Source organism: Spermophilus citellus (genome assembly GCF_964194105.1).
Source record: "Spermophilus citellus genome assembly, chromosome: 5".
In the NCBI taxonomy this organism is placed as follows: Eukaryota; Metazoa; Chordata; class Mammalia; order Rodentia; family Sciuridae; genus Spermophilus; species Spermophilus citellus.
The window spans coordinates 167,435,521-167,460,407 of NC_138186.1; the positions used below are offsets into that span (position 1 = coordinate 167,435,521).

The window sequence follows — 24,887 nt, forward strand, 5'->3', positions numbered from 1 at the left end:
ATTCCAGAGAAACCTTCCCCTGGAATAGGTTAGCCTCACTTAAGATCTGAACCTTTCCAGTGTTTACTGAATATCCCAACTGATCCATAAACAAAGACCTTCCACTTTGGCTAATTGGGACTCAATGCTTACTAATCCTATGTGGGCTCACAGCTCCCCTGGCTTTTTGCCTAATCTTTCTCTGGAAGTTTCTATTCAAGTGTATCTGTTCATCTAGGACTCAGAGAGCCTTAGGTAGATTCCTCGAGCTATTGGTCTACCTTTTTCTACATTGTTTCTTCCTCTCCAGAATGTACTTCCATCTCTTAGCCATCCAGACTCCAATTTGTCTTCTTCCCTCTGCAAGACCACTTGCTTGGCCTGGATTCCCTCCCTGTCCTGAAGGGTTTCCAGGAAGGAAGCCAGGGTAACCATAGGTCGCCTTGTTTTGTCTCATTGTTTACAATTATGAATAGCCTCCTGCCCATTGTCTACAAACAGTAAATTCTCTGTTTATTCCAAATATCATGGAATAGTTTATTGTATATCACTGAAAACAGTATTATTTCTATTTTTGTAACTGAAAATTTTTTTCGTGTTTTTTTTAGTGCTACAATGAAGTGATAAACTATTTACTTCATCATATATACAGGAAAAGCGACGCTTGACCTCCTGAATGAGTAATTTCACTGCATAGCTAAATATTTTATGATAGGATTACAAAACAGTTCCTTTAGGAAATAGAAAATTTTGTTCAAAAACAAAAATAATATAAAAAGGTATCAAGAGGTCATGTTCAGTGACCTACCGATTTCTCTTCTAGGTTTCCTGCAATATTCTGTGTGATGTTTGCACAGTGACACAATCAATGTAATGGTACCTTTCTTAGAACATACTCCATTGTTAAGTGACACATGGCTGTAGTTGAAAAGCCTCGTGTGGGGAAAAAAAATCAGAGTAGTGTTAGGAAGTTGTATCTGTATGCCTGTCTACTAGGGCTGGTGATAGGGGTAGGTCCTTTGAAGAGGATGATAGGCTCACATGTGTCCCTCTCTTACTTAACACCCTTCAGTGGTCTCTTGTTTCTACTGGGATGGCAGGTGTAGTATGTCTGTCTGCTGCTCCTGCTGTGATTAATGTCCAAAAATATAAAGAACTCAAAAAACTTAACACTTCACAAATAAATAACCCAATGAATAAATGGGCAAAAGAACTAAACAGAAACTTCTCAAAAGAAGAAACACAAATGACCAACAAATATATGAAAAAGTGTTCAATGTCTCTAGTAGTCTAGGAAGTGCAAATCAAAACTGCATTAAGATTTCCTTTTACTCCATTCGGATTGGCAGCGATCAAGATTTTAAACAAGAATAAATGCTGGTCAGGTTGTGGGGGGAACAGGTGTACTTGTACACTTTGGTGGGACTGTAGACTAGTACAACAACTCTGGAAAGCAGTATGGAGATTCCTCAAAAAAACTAAGGATGTGACCCGACAGCCTCTCTGGAGCCTGGAGCAGAACACCACTCCCAGTGCAGAGAAGAACACTGTGCTGCAGTTCCCTATCCACCAATGAGTGGCTCCACCCAAACTTCCATCTTGGGACACTGAAGGACACCAAAGCCCTTCCCACATGGCAGTCTCCACCATGTGGAACAACAGGCAGGGCCATGAGGCAGCTGCCCATTGCAGCACTGCACACCACAATGCACCATCACTGAATAGGCTGCCCAACGCCATTGCATAGTCCATCCTTCCAGCCTTATCTCTGACAACGGTTGCTTCCATTTTAGAACACCTCCACTGCCATCTTGGGTTACCTCCACTGCCACCTCTGCCATCTTTAGATGGGGCAGCTTCCATCATGGGACACCACTGGAGCCTGGAAACTCAACATCAGGGTATCTACACTCTTGACGCTACTGCTGCCACCAACCAGAGACGTTGCCACTTCCATCTAGGGACAACAACCAGGACCTGGAAGACCATCACCAAGGTCCCTGGGGCCCAGTTGCACCAGAAGTATCCCTACTAGATGTGCTAACAAATACCATCCTGTTGCAGAGGCAACAAGGAGCCTTACATGGGGTCGCCTCTCTTTCTCTTTTCTCCTTCTAACATCCAACTTCTTTTGATTCCCCTTTCACTTATTCTATACTCTAATGCCTCTGTATTCTCACATCCTACCTCATAAACATCATATCCTACCCCCCACCATCTGTCCATCATTAGAAACTGTAAACCCTTATGCAAACCTATTGGCTATATGGTAGAAGATAACCAAATTCATCATTTCTGTTCATAGTGACAAAACTGTAAATGTCTAAGTAGAAGCTAGTAGATTTATGGCTGCATATTGGTTGCATTGGGTCCTGTAAACATTGATCTCCCATTTAAAGGTGAGGTATTGGTAACCTGCAGGTACGCTACAAGATTATAGGGTGGAAACAGCAATACCTCAGATCTGCACTGCAAGAGAGGAAGACACATAGACAACATGAAAAAACAAGGGAGGAAAGTACCCCAAACAAACCAAGATTCTACGACAATAGGATCCAATTACAGAACAGTAGATGAAATGTCAGAGAAGGAGTTCAGAAGGTACATAATTAAAATGATATGTGAATTAAAGAATGACATAAGAGCAAATACAGGTAAAAATTGATCGCTCCAATAAAGAGATGAGAACAAATACAGGTAGCAAAAGATTACTTCAAGAAAGAGAGTGAGTTTCTGGAAAAAAAAAGAAATCTTTGAAATGAAGGAAACAATGTCAAGAGCTTTGTAATGTTGTGAACAACCAATAAAAAAAAAAAAAGAAAGCTATGAAAGATAAACTGGACTTAAAAAAAAAAAGAAATGAAGGAAACAATAAATCAAATAGAAATACTCAATAGAAAGCATCACCAATACACTAGATCACTTGGAAGATAGAATCTCAGACATTGAAGACAAAATATACAACCTTGAAAGTAAAGTTGAACACACAGTGAAGGTGGTAAGAAACCATGAACAGAACATCCGAGAATATGGGATAACATCAAAAGACCAAATTTAAAATTTATCAGGATAGAGGAAGGCACAGAGATTTAAACCAAAGGAATAAACAATCTCTCCAATGAAATAATATCAGAAAATTTCCCAAACATGAAGAATGAATTGGAAAATCAAATACAAGAGGCTTACAGGGCACTAAATGTACAAACTTACAATAGATCTACACCAAGACACAGTATAATGAAAACGCCTAGCATACAGAATAAGAACAGAACTTTAAGGGCCACAAGGGAGAGGAATCAGATAATGTAATATAGGGAAGACCAATTTGGATCTCAGCAGATTTTCCAACCCAGACCCTCAAAGTAAGGAGATCCTGGAACAACATATACCAAGTTCTGAAAGAAACTAATGCCAACCAAGAATCTTATTATGTCCAACAAAGTTAAGCTTCAGATTTGATGAAATAAAAACCTTCCATGATAAACAAAAGTTAAAAGAATTTACAGTGAGAAAGCCTGCACTTCAGAACTTTCTTGGCAAAATATTCCATGAGGAGGAAATGAAAAACAACAATGAAAATCTGGAAAGGGAGGAATTACACTAAAGGAAACGCCAATCAAAGGAGAAACCAAGTCAAGTTAAAAACCAAAAATAGGGGCTGGGGATGTGGCTCAAGCGGTAGTGCGCTCGCCTGGCATGTGTGCGGCCCGGGTTCGATCCTCAGCACCACATACCAACAAAGATGTTGTGTCCGCCGAGAACTAAAAAATAAATATTAAAAATTCTCTCTCTCTCTCACTCTCCTGTCTCACTCTCTCTTAAAAAAAAAAAAAAAAAAAAAAACCAAAATAAACCACAATGACCAGGAATACAAAATGTATTTCAGTAATAACCCGCAAAGTGAATGGTCTAAACTCATAAATTAAAAGACACAGACAGATTGGATTAAAAAAAAAAAAAGACCCAACAGTATGCTGCCTTCAAGAGACTCCATCTCATAGGAAAAGACATCCACAGACTGAAGGTGAAAGGATGGGAAAAAACATGTCACTCACATGGACCATGTAAACAATCAGGGGTTTCCATCCTCATATCAGATAATGTGGACTTCAAACTAAAGTTAGTAAAAAGGGACAAAGAAGTACATTTCATACTACTCAAAGGAATCATACATCAACAAGACATAACAATTGAAAATATCTATGCCCCAGACAATGGGGCATCTATGTATATTAAACAAACCCCTCTCAATATCAAGAATCAAATAGACCACAACACAATAATACTGGGTGACTTTAACACACCTCTTTCAACACTGGATAGATTTCCAAACAAAAACTAAACAAACTATAGAATTCAATAAAACAATCAGTAATTTAAACTTAACTCACATATAGAATATTCCATCCATAAATGAGTAAATACACTTTTTTCTTAGCAGTATATGGATCCTTCTCCAAAATAGACCCTATATTATGCCACAAAACAAGTTTTGGCAAATACCAAAAAAAAAAAAAAAAAAAAGAGAGAGAGAGAGAGAGAGATACTACCCTATGTTCTGACCATAATAGAATGAAATTATAAATCAATGTTAAAATAAAACATAGAAGCTACTGAAACACCTGGAGACTAAAAAATGTGCTATTGAATGATGTATGGATAACAGGAGACATTAGGGAGGAGATAAAAAAATTCTTAGAAATAAATGAAAACTCTGATATAACATATCAAAATCTCTGGGATACTGTGAAGGCAGTGCTAAGAGGAAAGTTCATTGCATTAAGTTCATTCACTAAAAAGAAGAAAAAGCCAACAAATAAACAACCTGATATTGCGTCTCAAAGACCTAGAAAAAGAAGAACAAACCAACACCAAAAGTAATAGAAGATAGGAAATAATTAAAATCAGGGCTGAAATCAATGATATTGAAACAAAAGAAACATTTCAAAAAATTGACAAAATAAAAAGCTGATTCTTTGAAAAAAATAAATAAAATTGACAAACCCTTTGTTACCCTAGTGAAAAGAGACAAAGCACTAAAATCTGAAATGAAAAAGGATATGTCACAACAGACGCTCTTGAAATACAGAAAACAATTAGAAACTATTTTGAAAATTCATACTCCAGTAAATAGAAAACCTCGAAGACACTGACAAATTTCTAGAGGCATATGATATACCCATATTGAACCAGCAGGACATACACAATTTAAACAGAACAATTTAAGGCAAGCAAGTAGAAGATGCAAATACCTACCAACCAAGAAAAGCCCAGACCAGACGGATTCTCAGCCAAATTCTACAAGACCTACAAAGAAGAATTAATACTTCTTACGTTATTTCTTGTAATAGAACAGGGGAGAACCCTTTCAAACTGATACCAAAATCAGATAGAGACTCATGAAGGAAAGAAAATTCCAGACCAATATCCCTGATGAACACAGATGCAGAGATTCTCAATAAATTCTGGCAAATCACATACAAAAACATATTTTAAAAAGTAGCGCACCATGATTAAGTGGGTTTTTTTCCAGGTATGCAAGGTTGATTAAACATACAGAAATCAATAAATGTAATTCATCATGTCAGTAGACTTAAAGATAAGAATCACATGATTGCATCAATTGATGCAGATAAAGCATTTGAAAATATATAGTACCCTTTTATGTTCAAAATGCTAGAAAAACTAGGGATAGTAGGAACATACCTCAACATTGTAAAGGCTATATATCTTAAACCCAAGTACATCATCATTCTAAATGGAGAACAGTTGGAAGCATTCCCTCTAGAAACTGGAACAAGACAGGGATTCCTTCTTCCACCACTTCTATTCAGCATAGTTCTTGAAACTCTAGCCAGGCAATTAGATGAAAAAAAGGGATACGTATAGGAAAAGAAGAACTCAAACTATCATTATTTGCTAATGACATGATTCTATACACTTAGAGGATACAAAAAATTCCACTAGAAAATTTGTAGAATTAATTCAGCAAAGTAGCAGGATATAAAATCAATTCCCAAAAATCAAATGTGTTTCTATATATCAGTGATATATGTCCTATGAAAGAGAAATTAAGAAAACTACCCCATTTACAATAGCCTCAAAAAAAAAAAAAAGTACATGGAAATCAATTTAACAAAAGAGGTGAAAGACCTCTACAATGAAAACTTCAGAACACTAAAGAAAGAAATTGAAGAAGACCTTAGAAGATGGAAATATCTTCTGTGCTCCTGGATAGGCAGAATTAATATTGTCAAAATGGCCATACTACCCAAAACATTATACAGATTCAGTGCAATTCCAGTTAAAATCCCAACGTCATTCCTTATAGAAAAATCAATCATGAAATTCAATTGGAAAAATAAGAGACTGAGAATAGCCAAAGCAATTCTTAGCAAGAAGAGTGAATCAGGAGGCATCACAATATCAGACTTTATACTAAAAGCTATAGTAACAAAAATGACATTTATTGGCACCAGAATAGACACATAGACCAATGGTACAGAATATAAGACACAGAGACAAACCCACATAAATTCAGTTATTTCATATTAGACAAAGTTGCCAAAACACATATTGGAGAAAAGATAGCCTCTTCAACAAATTGTGCTGAGAAAATGGAAATCCATGTGCAGCAAAATGAAACTAAACTGCTATTTCTCACTATGCACAAAACTAAAAGTGGATCAAGGACTTAGGAATTAGACCAGAGACTCCTATGCCTAATAAAAGAAAAAGTAGACCCAAATGTTCATCATGTCGGATTAGGCCCCAACTTCCTTAACAAGACTCCTAAAATGCAAGAAATAAAATCAAGAATGAATAAATAAATGGGATGGATGCAAACTAAAATCTTCTCAACAAAAGAAACAATAAATGAGGTGAATAGAGAACCTATACTTCGGAAGCAAATTTTTGCCACATGCATGTCAGATAGAGCACTAATCTCCAGGATATATAGAGAAGTCAAAAATTTAACACCAAACAAACAAACAACAACAACAACAAAAAAACCCAAACAACCCAATCAATAAATGGGCTAAGGAGTTGAGCAGACATTTCTCAGAAGAAGATATACAATGGATCAACAAATATATGAAAAAATGTTCAACATCTCTAGTAATTAGAGAAATACAAATCAAAGCTAAAATTTCATCTCACTCTAGTCAGATGGCAGCTATTAAGAATACCGGCAACAATAAGTTTTGGTGAGTATGTGGGGGAAAAGGCACACTCATACATTGCTGATAGGGCTGCAAATTTGTGCAGCCAATCTGGAAAGCAGTATGGAGATTCCTTAGAAAACTTTGATGGGACCACTATTTGACTCAGCTGTCTCACTCTTTGGTAGTTTCTTGAAAGATCTAAAATTGGTGTACTATAACAATAGTCACCTCAATGTTTATAGCAACACAATTCACAATAAATTATGGAATCAACCCAGGTGTTTAAATATAGAAGAATGGATTAAGAAATTGTATATATACATGATGGAGTTCTTACTCAATCATAAAGAAGAATGAAATTATGGCATTTAATGGCAAATGGATGGAAATGGAGAATATCATGTTAAATGAAATAAGCCAAACTCAGAAACTCAAAGGTCATATGTTTTCTCTCATATGCAGAAACTAGAGTAAAATAAAGGAAAGGGAAGAGAAGGATAGGATATAATAAAGATGAAGGGAAGATCAACAGTTTGGAAGGAGATCAGGAGACAGTGGGGGGCTGGGAAAGGGGAGACCATGCAGAGTGTATTCTTGATAAAATCACATTATGGGTCTTCTAGGTATAGAATTATATCGTCAGCAAATAGTGCTAATTTAAGTTCTTCTTTTCCTATACATATCCCTTTAATTTCTTTCATCTAATTGCTCTGGCAGTGTTTCAAGAACTATGTTGAATAGAAGTGGTGAAAGAGGGCATCCCTGTCTTTTTCCAGTTTTTAGAGGTAATGCCTTTAATTTTTATCCATTTAGAATGATGTTGGCCTGAGGCTTAGTGTAGATAGCCTTTACGATGTTGAGATATGTTCCTGTTATCCTTAGTTTTTCTAGTGTTTTAACCCACTTATATTAGACAAAGTTGCCAAAACATGCATTGAAGAAAAGATAGCATCTTCAACAAATAGTGCTAGGAAAACTGGAAATCCATATGCAACAAAATGAAATTAAACCTCTCTCTCACACCATGCACAAAACTCAACTGAAAGTGGATCAAGGACCTAGGAATTAAACCAGAGACTCTGTGTCTAATAGAAGAAAAAGTAGGCCCTAATCTTCATCATGTGGGATTAGGATCTAACTTCCTTAATAAGACTCCTATAACACAAGAATTAAAACCAAGAATCAATAAATGGGATGGAATCAAACTAAAAAGTTTTTTTCTCAGCAAAAGAAGCAATCTGTGAGGTGAACAGAGAACCTATATCCTGGGAGCAAATTTTTACCCCTCACACATCAGATAGAGCAAGAACTCAAAAAGCTAAGCACCAAAAAAACCCAAATAACCCAATCAACAAATGGGCCAAGGACCTGAACAGACACTTCTCAGAAGAGGATATACAATCAATAAATATAAGAAAAAATGTTCATTATATCTAGCAATTAGAGAAATGCAAATCAAAACTATTCTTAAGATATCATCTCACTCCAGTCAGAATGGCAGCTATTATGAAGACAAACAACAATGTGGGGGAAAAGGTACACTCGTACATTGCTGGTGGGACTGCAATTGGTGCAGCCAATATGGAGAGCAGTTAGGAGATTTCCTTGGAAATCTGGTAATGGAACCACCATTTGACCCTCTACCCGTATTCTCGGTTTATACCCTAAAGACTTAAAAACAGTATACTACAGGGACATTATACCCCAAAGACTTAAAAACAGCATACTTTAGGGACACAGCCACATCAATATTTATGGCAGCACAATTCACAGTAGCTAAACTGTGAAGCCAACCTAAATGCTCTTCAGTGATAAATGGATAAAAAAAAAATGTGGCATATATACACAATGGAATATTACTCAGCAATAAAAGAGAATAAAATCATGGCATTTGCAGGCAAATTGATGGCATTGGAGAAGATAATGCTAAGTGAAGTTAGCCAGTCCCGCCAAAACAAATGTGGAAATGTTTTCTCTGATACAAGGAGGCTGACTCCTAGTGGGGTAGGGAGGGGGAACATGGGAAGAATAGATGAATTCTAGATAGAGTAGAGGGGTGGGAGGGGAAGGGAGGGGGCAGGAGGTTAGCAAGGACAGTGGAATGTGATAGACATCATCATCCAAAGTACATGTATGAAGACATGAATTGGTGTCAACATACTTTATATACAACCAGAGATATGAAAAACTATGCTATATACATGTAATAAGAATTGTAATGCATTCCGCTGTCATTTATTTTTTTAAAATCACATTATGTACATATATAAACATACCACAGAGAATTTTTATGTTTAAGTAAAAGAATCAATAAAATATAAATAGATAAGGGAAAGGAAGTCTAGTAGAGGAAGGAGAAGGGGGGAGGGGAGGGAAAAGAGGGGATCATGAACTGAAATTGAATTCCATGCATGTATACGAGTTTGTCGTGGTGAATCCAACTGTTATGTGTAACTATAATGCTCTAATAAAAACTGTTTAATTTTATAATTAATCTTTACGGTTTTGTCTCTTATTCTATATACCTGTTTAGTAACACTGAATTTATTCAGATTTGTCATGGCACTGTTCCAATTAATGTAGTTAATTTTAAAATAGTTTTAGATTTAGACAGTTGAAAAAATAGTACAGAGATTTGCCATGTATTCTATGCCCATTTTTATCTGTTCATTAGTGTTACATTTCTGTATACATCTATTATAACTGATAAGCCAGTATTGACTTATCATTATCACATTATTATGTGGCTTGGTACTCTGTTTGGATTTCATTTGTTTTCTCCTGATATTCTTTTCTTGTTTCTAGGTCCCTTCCAGGATACCAGATTGTCTCCCTAGCTTTCTGTTTGTTCTTAGTTTCTCAGGTTTTCCTTTGTGTTTGATGACTTCAACCATTTGTGTACTGGGTTAGGTATTTTGTAGAATATCCCTCAATTTGAGTTTGTCTGGTATTTTTCTCTTGGTTTGGCTAGATTATGGGTTTGGGGGAGGAAGTCCACAGGGGTGGAGGGCTTTTCTCAACATATGTATCAGGAGCATGTGTTGTCAACATGACTCATCACTGATGATGTTAACCCTGACCACCTGGCTGATGGAGAGTTGGTTTATTTCTCTATTGGAAAGTTATTTTTTCTTTACCTCTGCACATCCTTTGGCAATAAGTCACTAAAAGTGCAGCCTACACTTGGGGAGAATTAAGCTCCATCTCTTTGAGAGGGAAGTATCTACGTAAGTAATTTGACTTTTTTTTTCTGAATAGGAGATTTGTCTCTTCTGTCATCTGTTTATTGGTTTGTCCTGTAACTGTTGATGTGGACTTCTGGATTCATGTTTGTAACTCTGTACCGCCCCATGGACTTTGTTGCTTAGATTTTTCTGGCCTGGGCCAAATGGATGCTCTTTCATTGAGCTACTGTGTTCCTTCTCACTTGCGATCTCTGAGATGCTCCAGGCTTATGTGTACCTTTCTTGTCCCAGTCCTAGAATCAACCATTTCTCTAAAATTCTCTTTTACTGGAGAATGGTATTAGAAACCAAGACTGGTCCTCAGGTTTGTACTAATGTAAAGCAGAAGTGAGCTTCAGTGTCCAAATTCTCCTAATCTGTCCCTCACTTCTTTTCATTTTGCTTCACTGAAAACTGAAAAGGCTATCTCACGTGCTTACATGTCCTTGACTTGTTCCCCCAACAGTTGGAGGTCATGTTTTAAGCATATGATATGTGTTGTGGGGGCACATTTACAGTTAGTTAATTTTACAATTCAAATTTTAAGATAAGGAAGCTTGAGCTCAGGAGATACAGGCAGCTCATCTTTTTCCTGAGGAAATGGCTCTACAGTTATTTTATTTCTAAGAATGCCAGGAAAGTAATACATGATATGAAATGTTTTTCCACAAATAAAATTGGCTTTGAATAAGAATTTTTTTTAATGTTCTCATTTGTAAGAAAGAGAATGGGTAGGAGGAAATCATAATTCATTATTTTTGCCACCTTTAAAGTTCTAAACATTTTTCTTGTTTCTCTCTATATGCCCTTGTCATAATCCCTTGTTTGTTTTTTCTTCCCATCTTTGACAGTTCTTATCTTCTGAATATCCCTATCTTTCTGTTTAGTTAACCCTAAAACAAGCTTTGAAAGAACCATCACTTTTATTTTATGTTGCTTTCCTTTGATTATTTTTGGTTGGCATTTCATTGCAGAATGTGTCCACAGTGTTACACAGTGTCATTCACTTGTACTTCAGGGACATCCTTCCCTTTGTTCCCTGCTGCATTGCCCTGTAAAAGCAGCTGGGTCTCCAAAGAGGCCTGAGAAATTTTGATTGTTTTCTTATGTACACATATGATGTGGTAATTATTCTCAGAGCTTTGGATGAAGATATTGACATATTCACACAATTTTTGTAGTTACTAGATCTGGTAAAAAAAGATTTCTGTTTTTAGATTTTATCTTTTCATGTATAACACAACTCATGTGTATTTACATGACTAAAGCTTTTTTCCCTTTTTATTTTTTGTTCTACTTCTTTTTGAAGAGGCTTCTATTTAATCAGAAGTGAAAGATAATTAGTATTAAGTCTTTTTTTTTATTGGTTGTTTACAACATTACAAAGCTCTTGACATATTTCATACATTAGATTGAAGTGGGTTGTGAGCCCCCAATTTTACCCCAAATGCAGATTGCAGAATCACGTCGGTTACACATCCACAATTTTACATACTGCCCTATTAGTAATTGTTGTATTCTGCTACCTTTCCTATCCCCTACTATCCCCCCTCCCCTCCCCTCCCATCTTCTCTCTCTACCCCATCTACTGTAATTTATTTCTCTCCTTGTTTATTTTCCCATTCCCCTCACAACCTCTTATATGTAATTTTGTATAGCAATGAGGGTCTCCCTCCATTTCCATGCAATTTCCCTTTTCTCTCCCTTTCCCTCCCATCTCATGTCTCTGTTTAATGTTAATCTTTTCTTCCTGCTCTTCCTCCCAGTATTAAGTCTTTAAAGCATTGTGTTATATTGTATTTCATTTTAGAATTTATGAAAGCATCTAAAATATTTTTATACAGCTTATTTTTATTTATATTAATGAGTAAAGTTTATCCATATGGGGTGATTTGTCATCATGTGTGTGTGTGTGTGTGTGTGTGTGTGTGTGTGTATACATATATATAGTTTATATACACAAATTCCATATGTGTATACCCATTTATATGTATGTATGAATATATATATAGTTTTCTATCTTCATGCATTCTTTTTTATTCTACCTAGTGTAGGACTGATAAAATATACTTTGTATAAATCTATCAGTGAATCAAAAGATTTATGCTAGAAGATATGTTGCATGTCTAGTTTTCCAAGATCTGATTCTATCCAGGTCATTTCTTCTATAAAATATACTGACTCATGTTCATAGTTAGTGGGTTGCTCCCTAGAATACCCATGATTTTATGTTCCCATCACTTGAATTATATGCTTATCAAGAGTTCCTGATTTGCTCTTAATCTATTTAGTTTTATTCTACTTTTTAGTTGTAATTTCGTGATTCTGTATACTGTTAAACAGATCTGAAATGTGTGTGCACAGTAGGACCATGGTTTCCACATTAACTAATTTGAAATGCTTTACAAAATCTTTTTTTAAAAATTTTTAATTGTAGATGGCCATAATATCTTTACTTATTTTTATGTGGTGCTGAGGATTGAACCCAGTGCCTCACACATGCAAGGCAGGCACTCTACCACTGAGCTACAGCCCCAGCCCTACAAAATCTTAACATAGGTGATCACATGCAAAAAAAGTTGTAAAAAAAAATTAGGTATATATGAGAGCTGTTCAAAGTTGAAGAGTAAAAATCATGAACATCCTGAAAAACTGCTCCAGAGTCTTTACATTCTTGTTCTATTTTAAAGAAATACAAAGGGGAAGTTGTAAATGATGCATTGTACATCTAGCATGCCATGAAGTGGGCTCATCCCTTCTTCAAAGGACCTACACTAAAAGACAAGGCTGTGGCTCGAATCAAAGTAATGATCACTTAAAACCCTTTCATGGGTTTAAAATGAAAACAAAGTGTTTAAAGTTTTTTATGTGTAGCAGTTATCTATTATAGTTTAACAAACCATATCACAGTTTAATATAAAAACCATTTATTACCTGTCATAGTATTGTGTGGGTTTTTCTGCTTGTTGTGTGTGTTGTTGGGACAGGGACAACTGAAGATCTGAAGAAGCCTGACTTTGACCTAGCCCTCTACTTCCTGCAGCCTCCACGTGGCTGTGTTGGGCCTCTTACCTCTTGGCTAGTTTCCCCTAGAGTATAAAAGAGGCCTCATTAAGGTTTAGGTTCAAAACTGGCCCACTTTCATTTTTGCTACATTCCATTGGTTAAACCAGTCACAGGGTCATTCCAAATTCAAGAGGAGGTGATTATATAAAAATGTGACTACCAAAAGGCCAGTTTCATCAAAGGCCATCAAAGTAATAGCCACCACAGTATTCATTTTTTTCTATATGTATGTTTAATTTTTAATGCTTTTAATATACATATTTTAATTAACTGGCCAAATAGAAGTTCTCAGTGGCATTGGATCAGAAGACTTCTAAATGAAAAGTGTTTGCAAGAAAATACATAATAATTTGTTTAAAACATGAAAACTTTTGTTCTTATTCCTAAGTGCAGGGACATGGGGATTTCAGTCCATGTTAATCTGACTCAAACCATTTGTCTTCCAAAATCATTATTGTCTACACCATACCTAATTGCTACCCTAGATAGTCTAGGCATTCAGGGTTTCAGTATTGCTTAAGCAACAGTATTGCCAGAAGTCAACAATCTCTAATACTTGAAGCTTTTTAAAAATTTTTATTATTTATAAAAATAATGAAAAATAATCGTATTCTAATGTAATTTAAAAATCTATCACAGATAAAACTACTAAACTCAGGAATTCATTCGTAAGAAGTTGTTGAAATCAATCAACAAATACATGAAGAAATGCTCACCATCTCTAGCAATCAGAGAAATGCAAATTAAAACCACTCTAAGATACCATCTCACTCCAGTAAGAATGGCAGCCATTATGAAGTCAAACAACAATAAGTGCTGGTGAGGATGTGGGGAAAAGGGTACACTTGTACATTGCTGGTGGGACTGCAAATTGGTGCAGCCAATTTGGAAAGCAGAATGGAGATTCCTTGGAAAGCTGGGAATGGAACCACCATTCGATCCAGCTATTCCCCTTCTCGGACTATTCCCAAAAGACCTAAAAAGAGCATACTACAGGGATACAGCTACATCAATGTTCATAGCAGCACAATTCACAATAGCTAGACTGTGGAACCAACCTAGATGCCCTTCAATAGATGAATGGATTAAAAAATGTGGCATTTATACACAATGGAATATTACTCAACACTAAAAAATAACAAAATCATGGCATTTGCAGGGAAATAAATGGCATTAGAGCAGATTATGCTAAGTGAAGTTAGCCAATCCCTAAAAAACAAATGCCGAATGTCTTTTTTGATATAAGGGGAGCGACTCAAAACAGAGCAGGGAGGAAGAGCATGAGAAGAAGATTACCGTTAAACAGGGACAAGAGGTGGGAGGGAATGGGAGAGAGAAGGGGAATTGCAGGGAAGATGGAAGGAGACCCTCATTGTTATACAAAATTACATATAAGAGGATGTGAGGGGGAAGGGAAAAAAAAGAAATGTGTTACAGTAGATGGGGTAGAGAGAGACGATGGGAGGGGAGGGGAGGATAGGAAGGGGATAGGAAGGGCAGCAGAATACAACAGACATTAGTATGGCAGTATGTATAAACGTGGCTGTATAACCAATGTGATCCTGCAATCTGTACATGTGGGAAAAATAAGAATTCATACCCCATTTGAATCAAATGTATGATATCTGATATGTCAAGATCATTGTAATGTTTTGAGCAACTAATAAAAAAAAAAGAAAAAAAAAAAGAAGTTGTTGAGCATATACTGTTACCAGGGACTTTTGTGGGCGCTGGAGAGATGGTGGTAAGGAATACATATGTGTTCCTGTCTGTTTGGAGCTTCATTTGTAGTTGAGGAGAGATGAAGAAAACCATAAACCATATACTTTTAAAAATATTTATTTATTTTTAGTTGCAGTTGGATACAATATCTTTAAGTAATTAATTTATTTTTATATGGTGCTGAGGATGGAACCCAGGGCCTCGCCTGTGCTAGACCAACTCTCTACTGCTGAGCCACAACCCCAGCCCTTATAAACCATATACTTTAAAAAATCTACTTTTGTTAAAAAAAAAAAAGGTGAATTTTATTTAAAACACAAAATGCCTGAGTATCTATCCTGATAAATAATGGAGATCAGCAAGGTTTGCAAAGACCTTGTGCTGGAATTAGTGCAGAAGTTACAGAGTGAATGCTTGGTAAGCAGAGGTTTGACAGTTCATGTGGAGGTTAGCTGATGAATGTTCAGATGTAGTCTTTCAAAATCAACTAACTTATGAATAAATTGGGTCTTGAAGAAATAGGAACCAACCATGTACTTTCAAACTCAGCTACCTTTGCAGGCCAAGTAAACTCTACAGATTCTTAAAAAAAAGAAACCTAAAGTCAACCATTCTGCCCAGACCTCTCCTCTGCTTTCCCAGTGGCAGAAATTTCCCTTTAATTACTATGTGCTGAAGAACAGTTGGTGGTGAGGAGGAGGTGAAAGAAAGATGAGTACTGCCCTTCTTAAACGAATAAAATACTTTTTTAAAAATTTCTGATGTCATTACTGAATAACTTAATGAAATTAAAAAAAAAAACTTACGGGTTTTTGCAGAATGACATATGTTTTTGAAGTTGTCTAACCTAACTGCATTTTACAAATGAGCTGTTTCAGGCTTTATTGTGCTTTACCTAATATGTCAGAGTAGAACTGTTTAACCCCAGTTACTTGAATTTTGATCTTCTTTCCATGCATTTTTCATTAAAAACTATCCACACTTCCTTGGATTGAGTTCAAGACATACTTTACTTTGACCAGATTCTGGTGTAAAGTGGGTAGTACTTAGCAGGGTTATATGTTGAAAGAGTGAGCCATTTTTTTTTTTTGTGACTGTCAGAAGTTTAGTACCAGAAACACATTTCACATTCAAATGTTTTTAAACACAAATAAGGCAAAAAGTAGACCTTGTACCACTTTTCTCATCCAGAGTAATTGGCATCCACATGAACCTTCCAAACCAGTCAGCTAACCACTGATGTGTATGGTTAATTGAAATGATGCAAGTTCTTTTGAACTTACCACCTGTATTTATTTTCCTAGATTTTGTGTACAATTTTTTTAATAAATGATACAAACTATTGCTTGGTATCTTCCCTATACTATATTACTTCTAAGCTAAGGCTACCAAACATAAGTTGCCTTTCTTCTGGCTGCATTGAAGATTTTTCACTGATTTTCAGCAATTTGTTTATGATGTGGGTAATGAAAAACTCGTAGTTGTTTTTTTTTTTTTTTTTTTTTTTTTTTTTTTTTTTTTTAATAGTTCTCCTGCTTGGAGTTCATGGGCTTGCTGGATCTGTGAACTTTATATTTGAAGTTTTCAGTCCTTATTTCTTTAATTATTTTTTCTGTGTCTTCTCTAATTTTGGACTCTAGTAATGGAAATGTTAGACTGTTTAATATTGTCTAGAGGGATATTGAGACTCTGCTCCCTCCTCCCCCAATCTTTTTCTCTCTGATTCATTTTGGAGAGTTTCAGTTACCATGTCTTTATGTACTGATCTTTTCTTCTGCTGTGTCTTAATTTACAGTTATTCTGACTAGAGTGTTTTTCATTCAGGTATATTTTCCTCTCTATAAGTTCCATTTGAGTCATTTTTAGTATTGACTCTTCCTTTAGTGATTTTTGATAGGATAGCAGACACGAATTTATTTACTGGATGTTTGACTTTTAAACATTTATTTTAAATAACGTTGAACTTTGTTCTGACAGGTAATTGAGTTACTAAATTACTTGGTTGGACTGTAAACCAGTAACATTTCTGACCAGGGTGAATACCATTTTGGCTAAGTAAATTCTAAGGAAGTGCAAAATGCATAGCTTTACCATCATGTGATACCTGCCATAAAATTCATTTTAATTTTAAGTGTGGTACCTTGGAGCACCACATGACATCTTTCCTAATTCATTTTTTCTGATGCATAATGAAAAAGGGAATATGAAGTGTGTTACATTTCATGTTGTTTATGACAGTATTCATCTTCATTTCAATGGGATTCTTTAATGTCTGCTGTTAGAATAGTTAAGTAATTTGGAAATACTTTGAAGTCAGTAGTTGTTTATTGTGTCCTTGTGAAGGTATAAAGACTAAGACTTTTTGTTTTGTTATAGATGACAGATTTGGAAACAATAGATTGTCAGATTCTGTAGAATTTTATTACAAGGATTTATTCTTCTACTTTTATTTGGGGAGTGCAGCCAAGTGAATTTTTTTCATGTGTGGGGAAATAATTTGACAACAGTTGAAGACGGCTCAACACAAATCTCTTCCTGTTTCCCTAATTTAAAATCTCATGAGAATTGTCTTTTTATTAGATTTGCTTTCTTAGGCTCTTTAGCTGCTTAAAACACAGGATTCAATTCTATTTTATGTAGATCAGATGAGGGTACATATTTCTTTTATGTCATGACTGTCCTCAGGTCAGGGGGCTTACCATCTGTATCACTGAGGTTTGACATTGTTAGTCCCTCTTCAAAAAACCCTGTTTCGCTTTATTTTACACTAACTGAATTTATTCATCTACACACTACTGCTAGACACTGGTAAAAGAGACCATTTTATATTTTGCATAGTCCTTTATTCCCATTATCTGGTTTGATTCTTAAACAAAACAAAACAAAAAATGCTTCATAAGTAAATTTCCTAAAGCTTTTCAGACTGTAGACTAATTTTAAATTAGTCTCCTTACTGGTCTTGGAAAAATTTAGAAGTGTGTATTTTATCCATGCAGGAGAGCTGGGACTTGGCAGCCCATGACTGCAGAGGGCATGTTCTGAATGGGTTTTTGTTTGCTATTTCGTAGCTGACTCCATTTTTCTATTTATCCCACTACTCCATGCTGCCAAGCTTTGATGAATTTAATTGACCAAATGTTTGTGGTATGGTTTTCTAGTGATTTCCATTTTAATGTATGAAATATGTTGTTGTAGAAAAGCATTGAAATCTGTGAGCATTATGCTGGACAGTATTGGTGGCACATAAATAATAAAAGGCAAAATCATTTTCTGTAATATTTATTTTAAATGTATTACTGGGGAAATTAAGTAAAACAAAATCCTTATATTGCTGTGTTTGAAAGAATTTAAAAGACATTAAAATGGTTTTCAGTTCTATACCCTCTGTGCACTTCTTTCTCAGTGTGGAGTAGGTGAATACACAGAAATAGAGTCTATATATTTATTATTTTTATTTTGTAAATGTATCACCATCTAACTGGGCTGGTGACCTATGCTGGGTTCACAAAATCTGAGTACATCAATAACTGAGAAAATGGTGAAGAAAGCATGCATGCACTTTCAAAATCTGGGACGGCTCCCATGATCTTAGAGGTCCATTGGAAAGAGAGAGAGCCAACTGAATTCTTTACTTTTATATAGGGGGCACAGAAAGGGAAGTTCCATGGAAAATGCCATCCAAAAAAGGTAAGGGGTAGTATTACCAAGGAACAAGAAGGCAAACCCACTCCATTGGGTAATGCCCACTCCCAAAGCTTTGCTCCTCTGCTCTCCATCTCTACGGTATCCACCTGCTTCTGTGGGGGGAAGCCAGTCTCCACATTTCCATCACTCAAAGCTAGGGGGTGTTCAGCTCTTGTGTAGCAGCTCCTGACATAAATGTGCAAGGACGAGGTTTTAAATTTGTTCAAGGCCCACATAGGTAGTTGGCAGCAGAGCCAGTATTTGAATCTAAGTCCATTCATAGGTCCACAAAGCCTATGCTGTTTATCATTCAATTAACCACTAAAACAAATGAAGAAGAAATGATCTTAACATTTATAACCATGTTCTTTAATCATCCAAATCAACTATTTTATAGTAAACAAAAGAAATGTATATAAAAATATTCCAAGTTAATCTCTAAGTTGTACTATTTGTTGTATGTCTTTATGAGACTTAAATAGTAAATATAGCTTGCCTAAAGAAACAGATTTGCTCATTGTTTTAGTTGACTTGCATATCTTACTGTGCACAGTTGGGAGCAGGCAGGTGTGCTCACACTGTGTCTAGAGTGGCTGATAAAAGTACATCATTGAAAAATCAGTGTTTGACAGCTCAGGGTTGTTAAAAATATAATTTAATACTGTAAATTGGTATAATTCTGCAGAATTTCTATTTTTCAAAAGGTAACCTATTTTTTGAGTTTTTGTTTAGTTTAGTAATGGTATTGTTATTGTTATGGTAAGATGATGACCTTAGAGTGGTTTTTCTTTTTCCTTATGATTTTGAATTAACTTGGATTTTTATATCAGGATGTAAGTTGCCAGAAAGAAAACTGTATACTGAATATAGTTGAACTGTATTTTATAAAGAATATTCATAATGAGGTAAACCATGATGATACTCACTTGGAAAGAATTTTGTGATTAATTCCAGTTTGCTGTCTTGAAGTGTGTTTGCCGTTTGTGTGATTAAATTTTACTTTGCTAGTTTTGCAAAACTAGAATGTTATCAAAATAGTCATATCATTTGAGAAATTGGCTGGGGGTAAAGAATTGATAAGCAATATTTTCAGAGAACAAGTTAATAAGGGATTGCATTTTGTAGGTGAAGAGAAGTGAATTTCTTTTTTCTTCTTTTACATCATTCTTTCCCCCCACATTCCCACCTGAACTCAGCTTTGCACTGCCCCCCCCCCAATTTTTTATTGTGTTAAAATACATATAATGTAAAATTAACTATCTTAACCATTTCTAAGGGGCTCAGTGGTGTCAGGGCTTATATTATGTTATATAGATGTAGTTCTTTCAGATAACTTAGAAAAATGGACCTGTCACACTGTGTCTGTGCTCTGTTCTTTGCTGCATGGGCCATAAAGTGTTCCTTTATTGCTCCCTATTCTGTCTTTGCCCTTCAGAGAGAGGAGCAAGGTTCTGAGTTGAGAGCAGGACTGAACTTGCCCACTCATCAATTGAGCTTGTCAGTAGCTAGCTCTTAAGTCCATTTTTAGTTCTTTTTCTGATTTGTATCTTCTAGTCCTTTGCTGTTTTTTCCCTTAATTTGTAAGATTTTAGTTTTAAACTTCATTAAAGTCAGAAAGAGCTCTGGAAATATCAGAGGTAGCATCTCAGTTGTCCCATGTTGTGCTCTCTGTTGTTCATACCAGAGCAGCAGCAGTCACAGTCGTTGATCCCTTTGAGTGAAAGAAGGTCTCACTGAGTTTTCACAGGTGGAAATAGAGAAGGATTATAATGCTGAGGAGACATACACATAGCATTTTAAGGGGTTCTTTAAAGATTGAAATCAGTTGAGTTTGAGTTCACTTGACATATTACTCAGTGTTTTCTCTCCTTACTGTCTTTCATAGGCAAGCGTACACATTGGGAGATTCAGCTTGCAAGAGTCCTGAATCTGATCCTGAGGACTTTTCTGATGAAGCAAACACAGAACATCCGTATGGCACCTCTCCTCCCAGCACTCCTCGACAGATGAAGCGAATGTCAGCCAAACACCAGAGGAATAATGTAGGGAGGCCAATTAGTCGATCTTATTTGAAAGGTGAGTCTTGTACTTAAAAAGATAAACATGAAAGGGCACTGCATATAATATTTATATAATGGTATATAATATTGATAAGATATGTATATTATATATTCGTATATATGATTTATATGATATGTAGCTGTTGGTTGATACTTTCAACAATAAGATTAGGGGCTGAGGCTGTGGCTCAGAGGAAGAGCGCTCACCTAGCATGCGTGAGGCACTGGGTTTGATCCTCAGCACCACATAAAAATAAAATAAAGGTATTGTGTCTACCTACAGCTAAAAACAACAACAACAATAATAACAAAATAAGATTAGTAATTCCCTTTATTTTAAATTTGAATTTAATGCTGCTTTTAAATTTTCTTAATTTTTGTATTGTTACCATTAGTAATATTGTTACTAGAGGAGACAAATAATTATCTAGAGGTAGAAAGGTTTGTCCTGAGTTATTGGTTAAAGTTAGTGATGTAAGGCATTTGAAGATGTGAAAGAGGCCAAGTGTTTTCCCGTATACTAACCCAAGATGACCAAGTATAAGATTGATGGCCCTTTCTTATTCTTTTAATCTCTTAAGTTGAAATTTTTAGATTCTGTCCATCCAGAAATGGTGTATCAAGAATTCATGGAGAGATAGCCAGGCTTTCCTTCCCTGAATTCCTTAGACCACCTGAGAGTTCTGCCATCTACCAGTGACCTATAGTGCTGTAGGGCTCTCTCTGTTGCTATGGAGCCACTGGATGGTATTCTGCACCTTGTAACCTTGGATGGAACCTGTTTTCTACTTTTAGAAATTTTAGAGCTGGAAGAGAGCTCAGGCTACTTAAGTGTCTTCCACTTTTCTGTTTGGTAGGATCCAAAATCCAGTTAGTATTCCTAGAAGTTGAGAGTGTTTTTTGTTTCCGCTTTCTCCTGTCTGGTCCCCGCTGCTCTTTTTGGAGGTAGGTGAATTGAACCATGCAGAGCTGGGCCTCCTTGTGTCTCACATATGGCCTGGAACCTTACATCACTGAAAACTTAGGGTTTTGGTTTCTCTGTTAAATTTAGAAAACCACTTGCCCTAAAACAGATTCCACGGTAATAAGTGAAACTCATCCACCTATTACCGTGCAAGACCATAATTTTATTCCTTATCTCATCTGAGAAGGTTTTCCCTGTTGACCTCAAGCTCATCCTTGTCTCTCCTTTTCCTTAGTGGGTTCTTTCTTTCGCTTTGGCTAGTTTCCTTTCCATACAGATTTCTTTAGTATGTGATCTCTCATGGCTTGTTCCCTCTGCATACCCCTTGGAGCTCTTCAAGAGGAAAGGGGAGGTAAGAGTGGTGGGTCATTGTACTTCCACTTGAGTGCATTCTTATCCAGAGAGCAATTCCCAAATAGCCGGGAGTCTTTTCTTTCACACAGATGATGATTTTCCTATAGAAGGTGATTTTTTAAACTGTTTAAAAACTTTATTTGCAGTAGGTTGTTAACTACTTGTTGTTCTTACCCTTTTGGAAACAAATAGCTTGCTATTTATAATTTGTCATTCTGAAAATCAATCCTTGTTCATTTTCTCAAAGAAATTTACCCAAGTTTCTTATCTAAAATAGAAACCAGTGAAGTAGCCACTACTGAATCCATAGTAGTTAATAAATAAATATTTGATTTGTATAGATAAGATGAAAAGATGCTGGTAGTATATCCTCTTTTTCATTACTTGCTGGTTCATGATATTTTAGAAAAGGAATTGAGGACACAGTTCCCCTATTTTATAGAGTGAGAAACTGAGGGCAAGGGCTTAAAGCTATGTCTTTACAACTGGAAGGCTTGAGGGAGTAGAAGGGCTATTACACTACTTCTCAAGGGATACAGTGTGGACTTTCTTCTAGTGCAGGCGGAAGCAATAAACTTATTAATTAAAGGGAATACTTGTGTGATATCTGAGGATATCCTTGCTCTAATGATCATTTCATATTTTCAGGGAAACATCACGTGTAACTGTTTATGCTTTCTCACTTGAGAGGAGATAAGGCCAGTGTTTTAAATTTTAGACAACACATATATGGTCCATCAGTAATGGGCTTTGGGGTATACTAAAATTTCATCAGTGATGTTAATGGTTTACACGTATTCTGCAGAGCCATTTCTAGGTGTGCATGGATGGTGGAAATTCAGTTGTCTAATGTCTTTAAACATATGAACCATACTGCTTGTCATTGGCTGCTTTCATTTTAACTATAAAGTTCTTTTTATAAGTTTTTCATATTCTTCTGATTTGTCAGGAATTATTGTTGATTGACCAAATGCAAAAAGTATTCAGAGGTTTGCTTTTGTTATGCTTCAGAAATTGTACCATTTATTTTAAAGCCACTTGGGATATAGGTGTTTTACTTGCCTTAAGCTGTTGGGAACTAGTTTTGTAGTCCTGTAATTAAAACTTGCAACATAGAACATTCTGTGTCTCTGACTTCTGTACTTGTGACCCATTTTCCTTTGCAGAAGCTCTGTTTGCATTGACTTTTTGTTTTAATTACAGGGGGATTTAGTATTAGTAGAACACTGAAAAAAATTAACCTGTCCATCATAATGGGCTTTGGGGTATACTAAAAGTTCATCAGTGATGTTAATGGTTTAACACAAAATGTACAGTGTTTAGGGAAATTTGAGTCTAACCCTATAGATGTTTTTGTAACACCCTAGTGTTTTTCTCAAATCTCCTTTAAATTGATAAGTCCTTTATGATTTTGTAAAGGTCTGTTTGGTCATTAAATGCTAGAAAGTACTCTTCTGTTTACTTGTACCATCATAAATATATTTGCAAAATGTAGCTACTGCTGAGGTAGACTGATGGATACATACTGGCACATTTATTTGTACTGTAGTTTGTACTAAGTTTAAATTGCATTATTATTTAAACTTAGATTATGAATTTCCATTTTGTATATACTCTTCAAAGCAAATGTGTTTTGTGTTTTGGGGAAAAAAATAAGTGTTTCTGTCTCACTTTGCCTTCTTTCCCAGTTTGCTTTTCCTTATACACAATGGATTGTATATCCTAACATTTAATTACTACTTTATGTAAATGTAGATTTTAAAAAATTCTATAATCTTGTAAGGTAAACTTAATAAGACTTGTGTATATACATATGACCTACAAAATTAGTTTTTTAGGCCTGCTAAAATGAGATTATATCCGTGCAGAAAAGTTAAATTATGACCTTGCTTTGGTCTTTTGATTGTTGCCTTAAAGATTTAGACTAAGTATTTTTATGGTCTGCAACTTTATAAATATAGCATAGATTTGGACATAATATTTATAGCCAGTCTTCTGGAATTATTAATGTCATTCCAGAAATTTTTGATTAATTCTGTTTCACTTAGGACCTTTAAATTATGGAAGAGCAAGCACAAATATATAAGCAAAATAATTCTTTTTCACTGTTCTCTATTACTTTCAAATTATAAACTTTATACAAACATTTTGTGGCTATTATCAGTAATGCTTTATACCACGTTAATTTTCTAAGTTTTTTTAATCCTAAACTCTAATAAATTGTTTTTTGTTATATATGATTTTATTTTCTTTAACCCAAAGCTGTTTTCTTGGGATGCACATACTAGTTAATACAACCTTTTGTTCTATGTCCTCATTACCTCTTTCGTCATACTTTTCCTGATTATTCTTACATAATATCCTGCTGTTAAAGTATATCTCTGTATTCTATAGATTTATATCTTTGGATTTCTCCCCTGAGCCCAACACCTGTATTTTAGTTACCTAGAGACATCTGTACCTGACTGTCTCACATTGCCCTCCATTTTAGTATGTTAGAAACTAAGCTCATTAATCTCCACTTCCAATCCTCATAGCACAACACTGTGTATATCATTCTGTTTCTTTGTAGGAAGAATATACAGTGAATTCCAAAACTTGGAATTATTAAAACTTTTACAGTTATCTGAAGGAAATATGTAATAGTTACTTTGTTTGCATTAATTTT

At 35.5% G+C, this 24,887-nt stretch overlaps 1 protein-coding gene across 6 annotated transcripts in view; it reads left to right on the forward strand.

Annotated features, from left to right (window-relative positions):
• MAP3K4 (mitogen-activated protein kinase kinase kinase 4) overlaps positions 1 to 24,887 on the forward strand; it is a 105,431-nt gene that overhangs the window by 21,948 nt on the left and 58,596 nt on the right. For all 6 annotated transcript variants that reach the window (XM_081294353.1, XM_081294355.1, XM_081294356.1 and 3 more), the window contains exon 2: positions 20,727 to 20,917. In XM_081294353.1, coding sequence (XP_081150479.1) covers positions 20,727 to 20,917 — 191 coding nt within the window. The remainder of the gene's footprint in view (positions 1 to 20,726; positions 20,918 to 24,887) is intronic.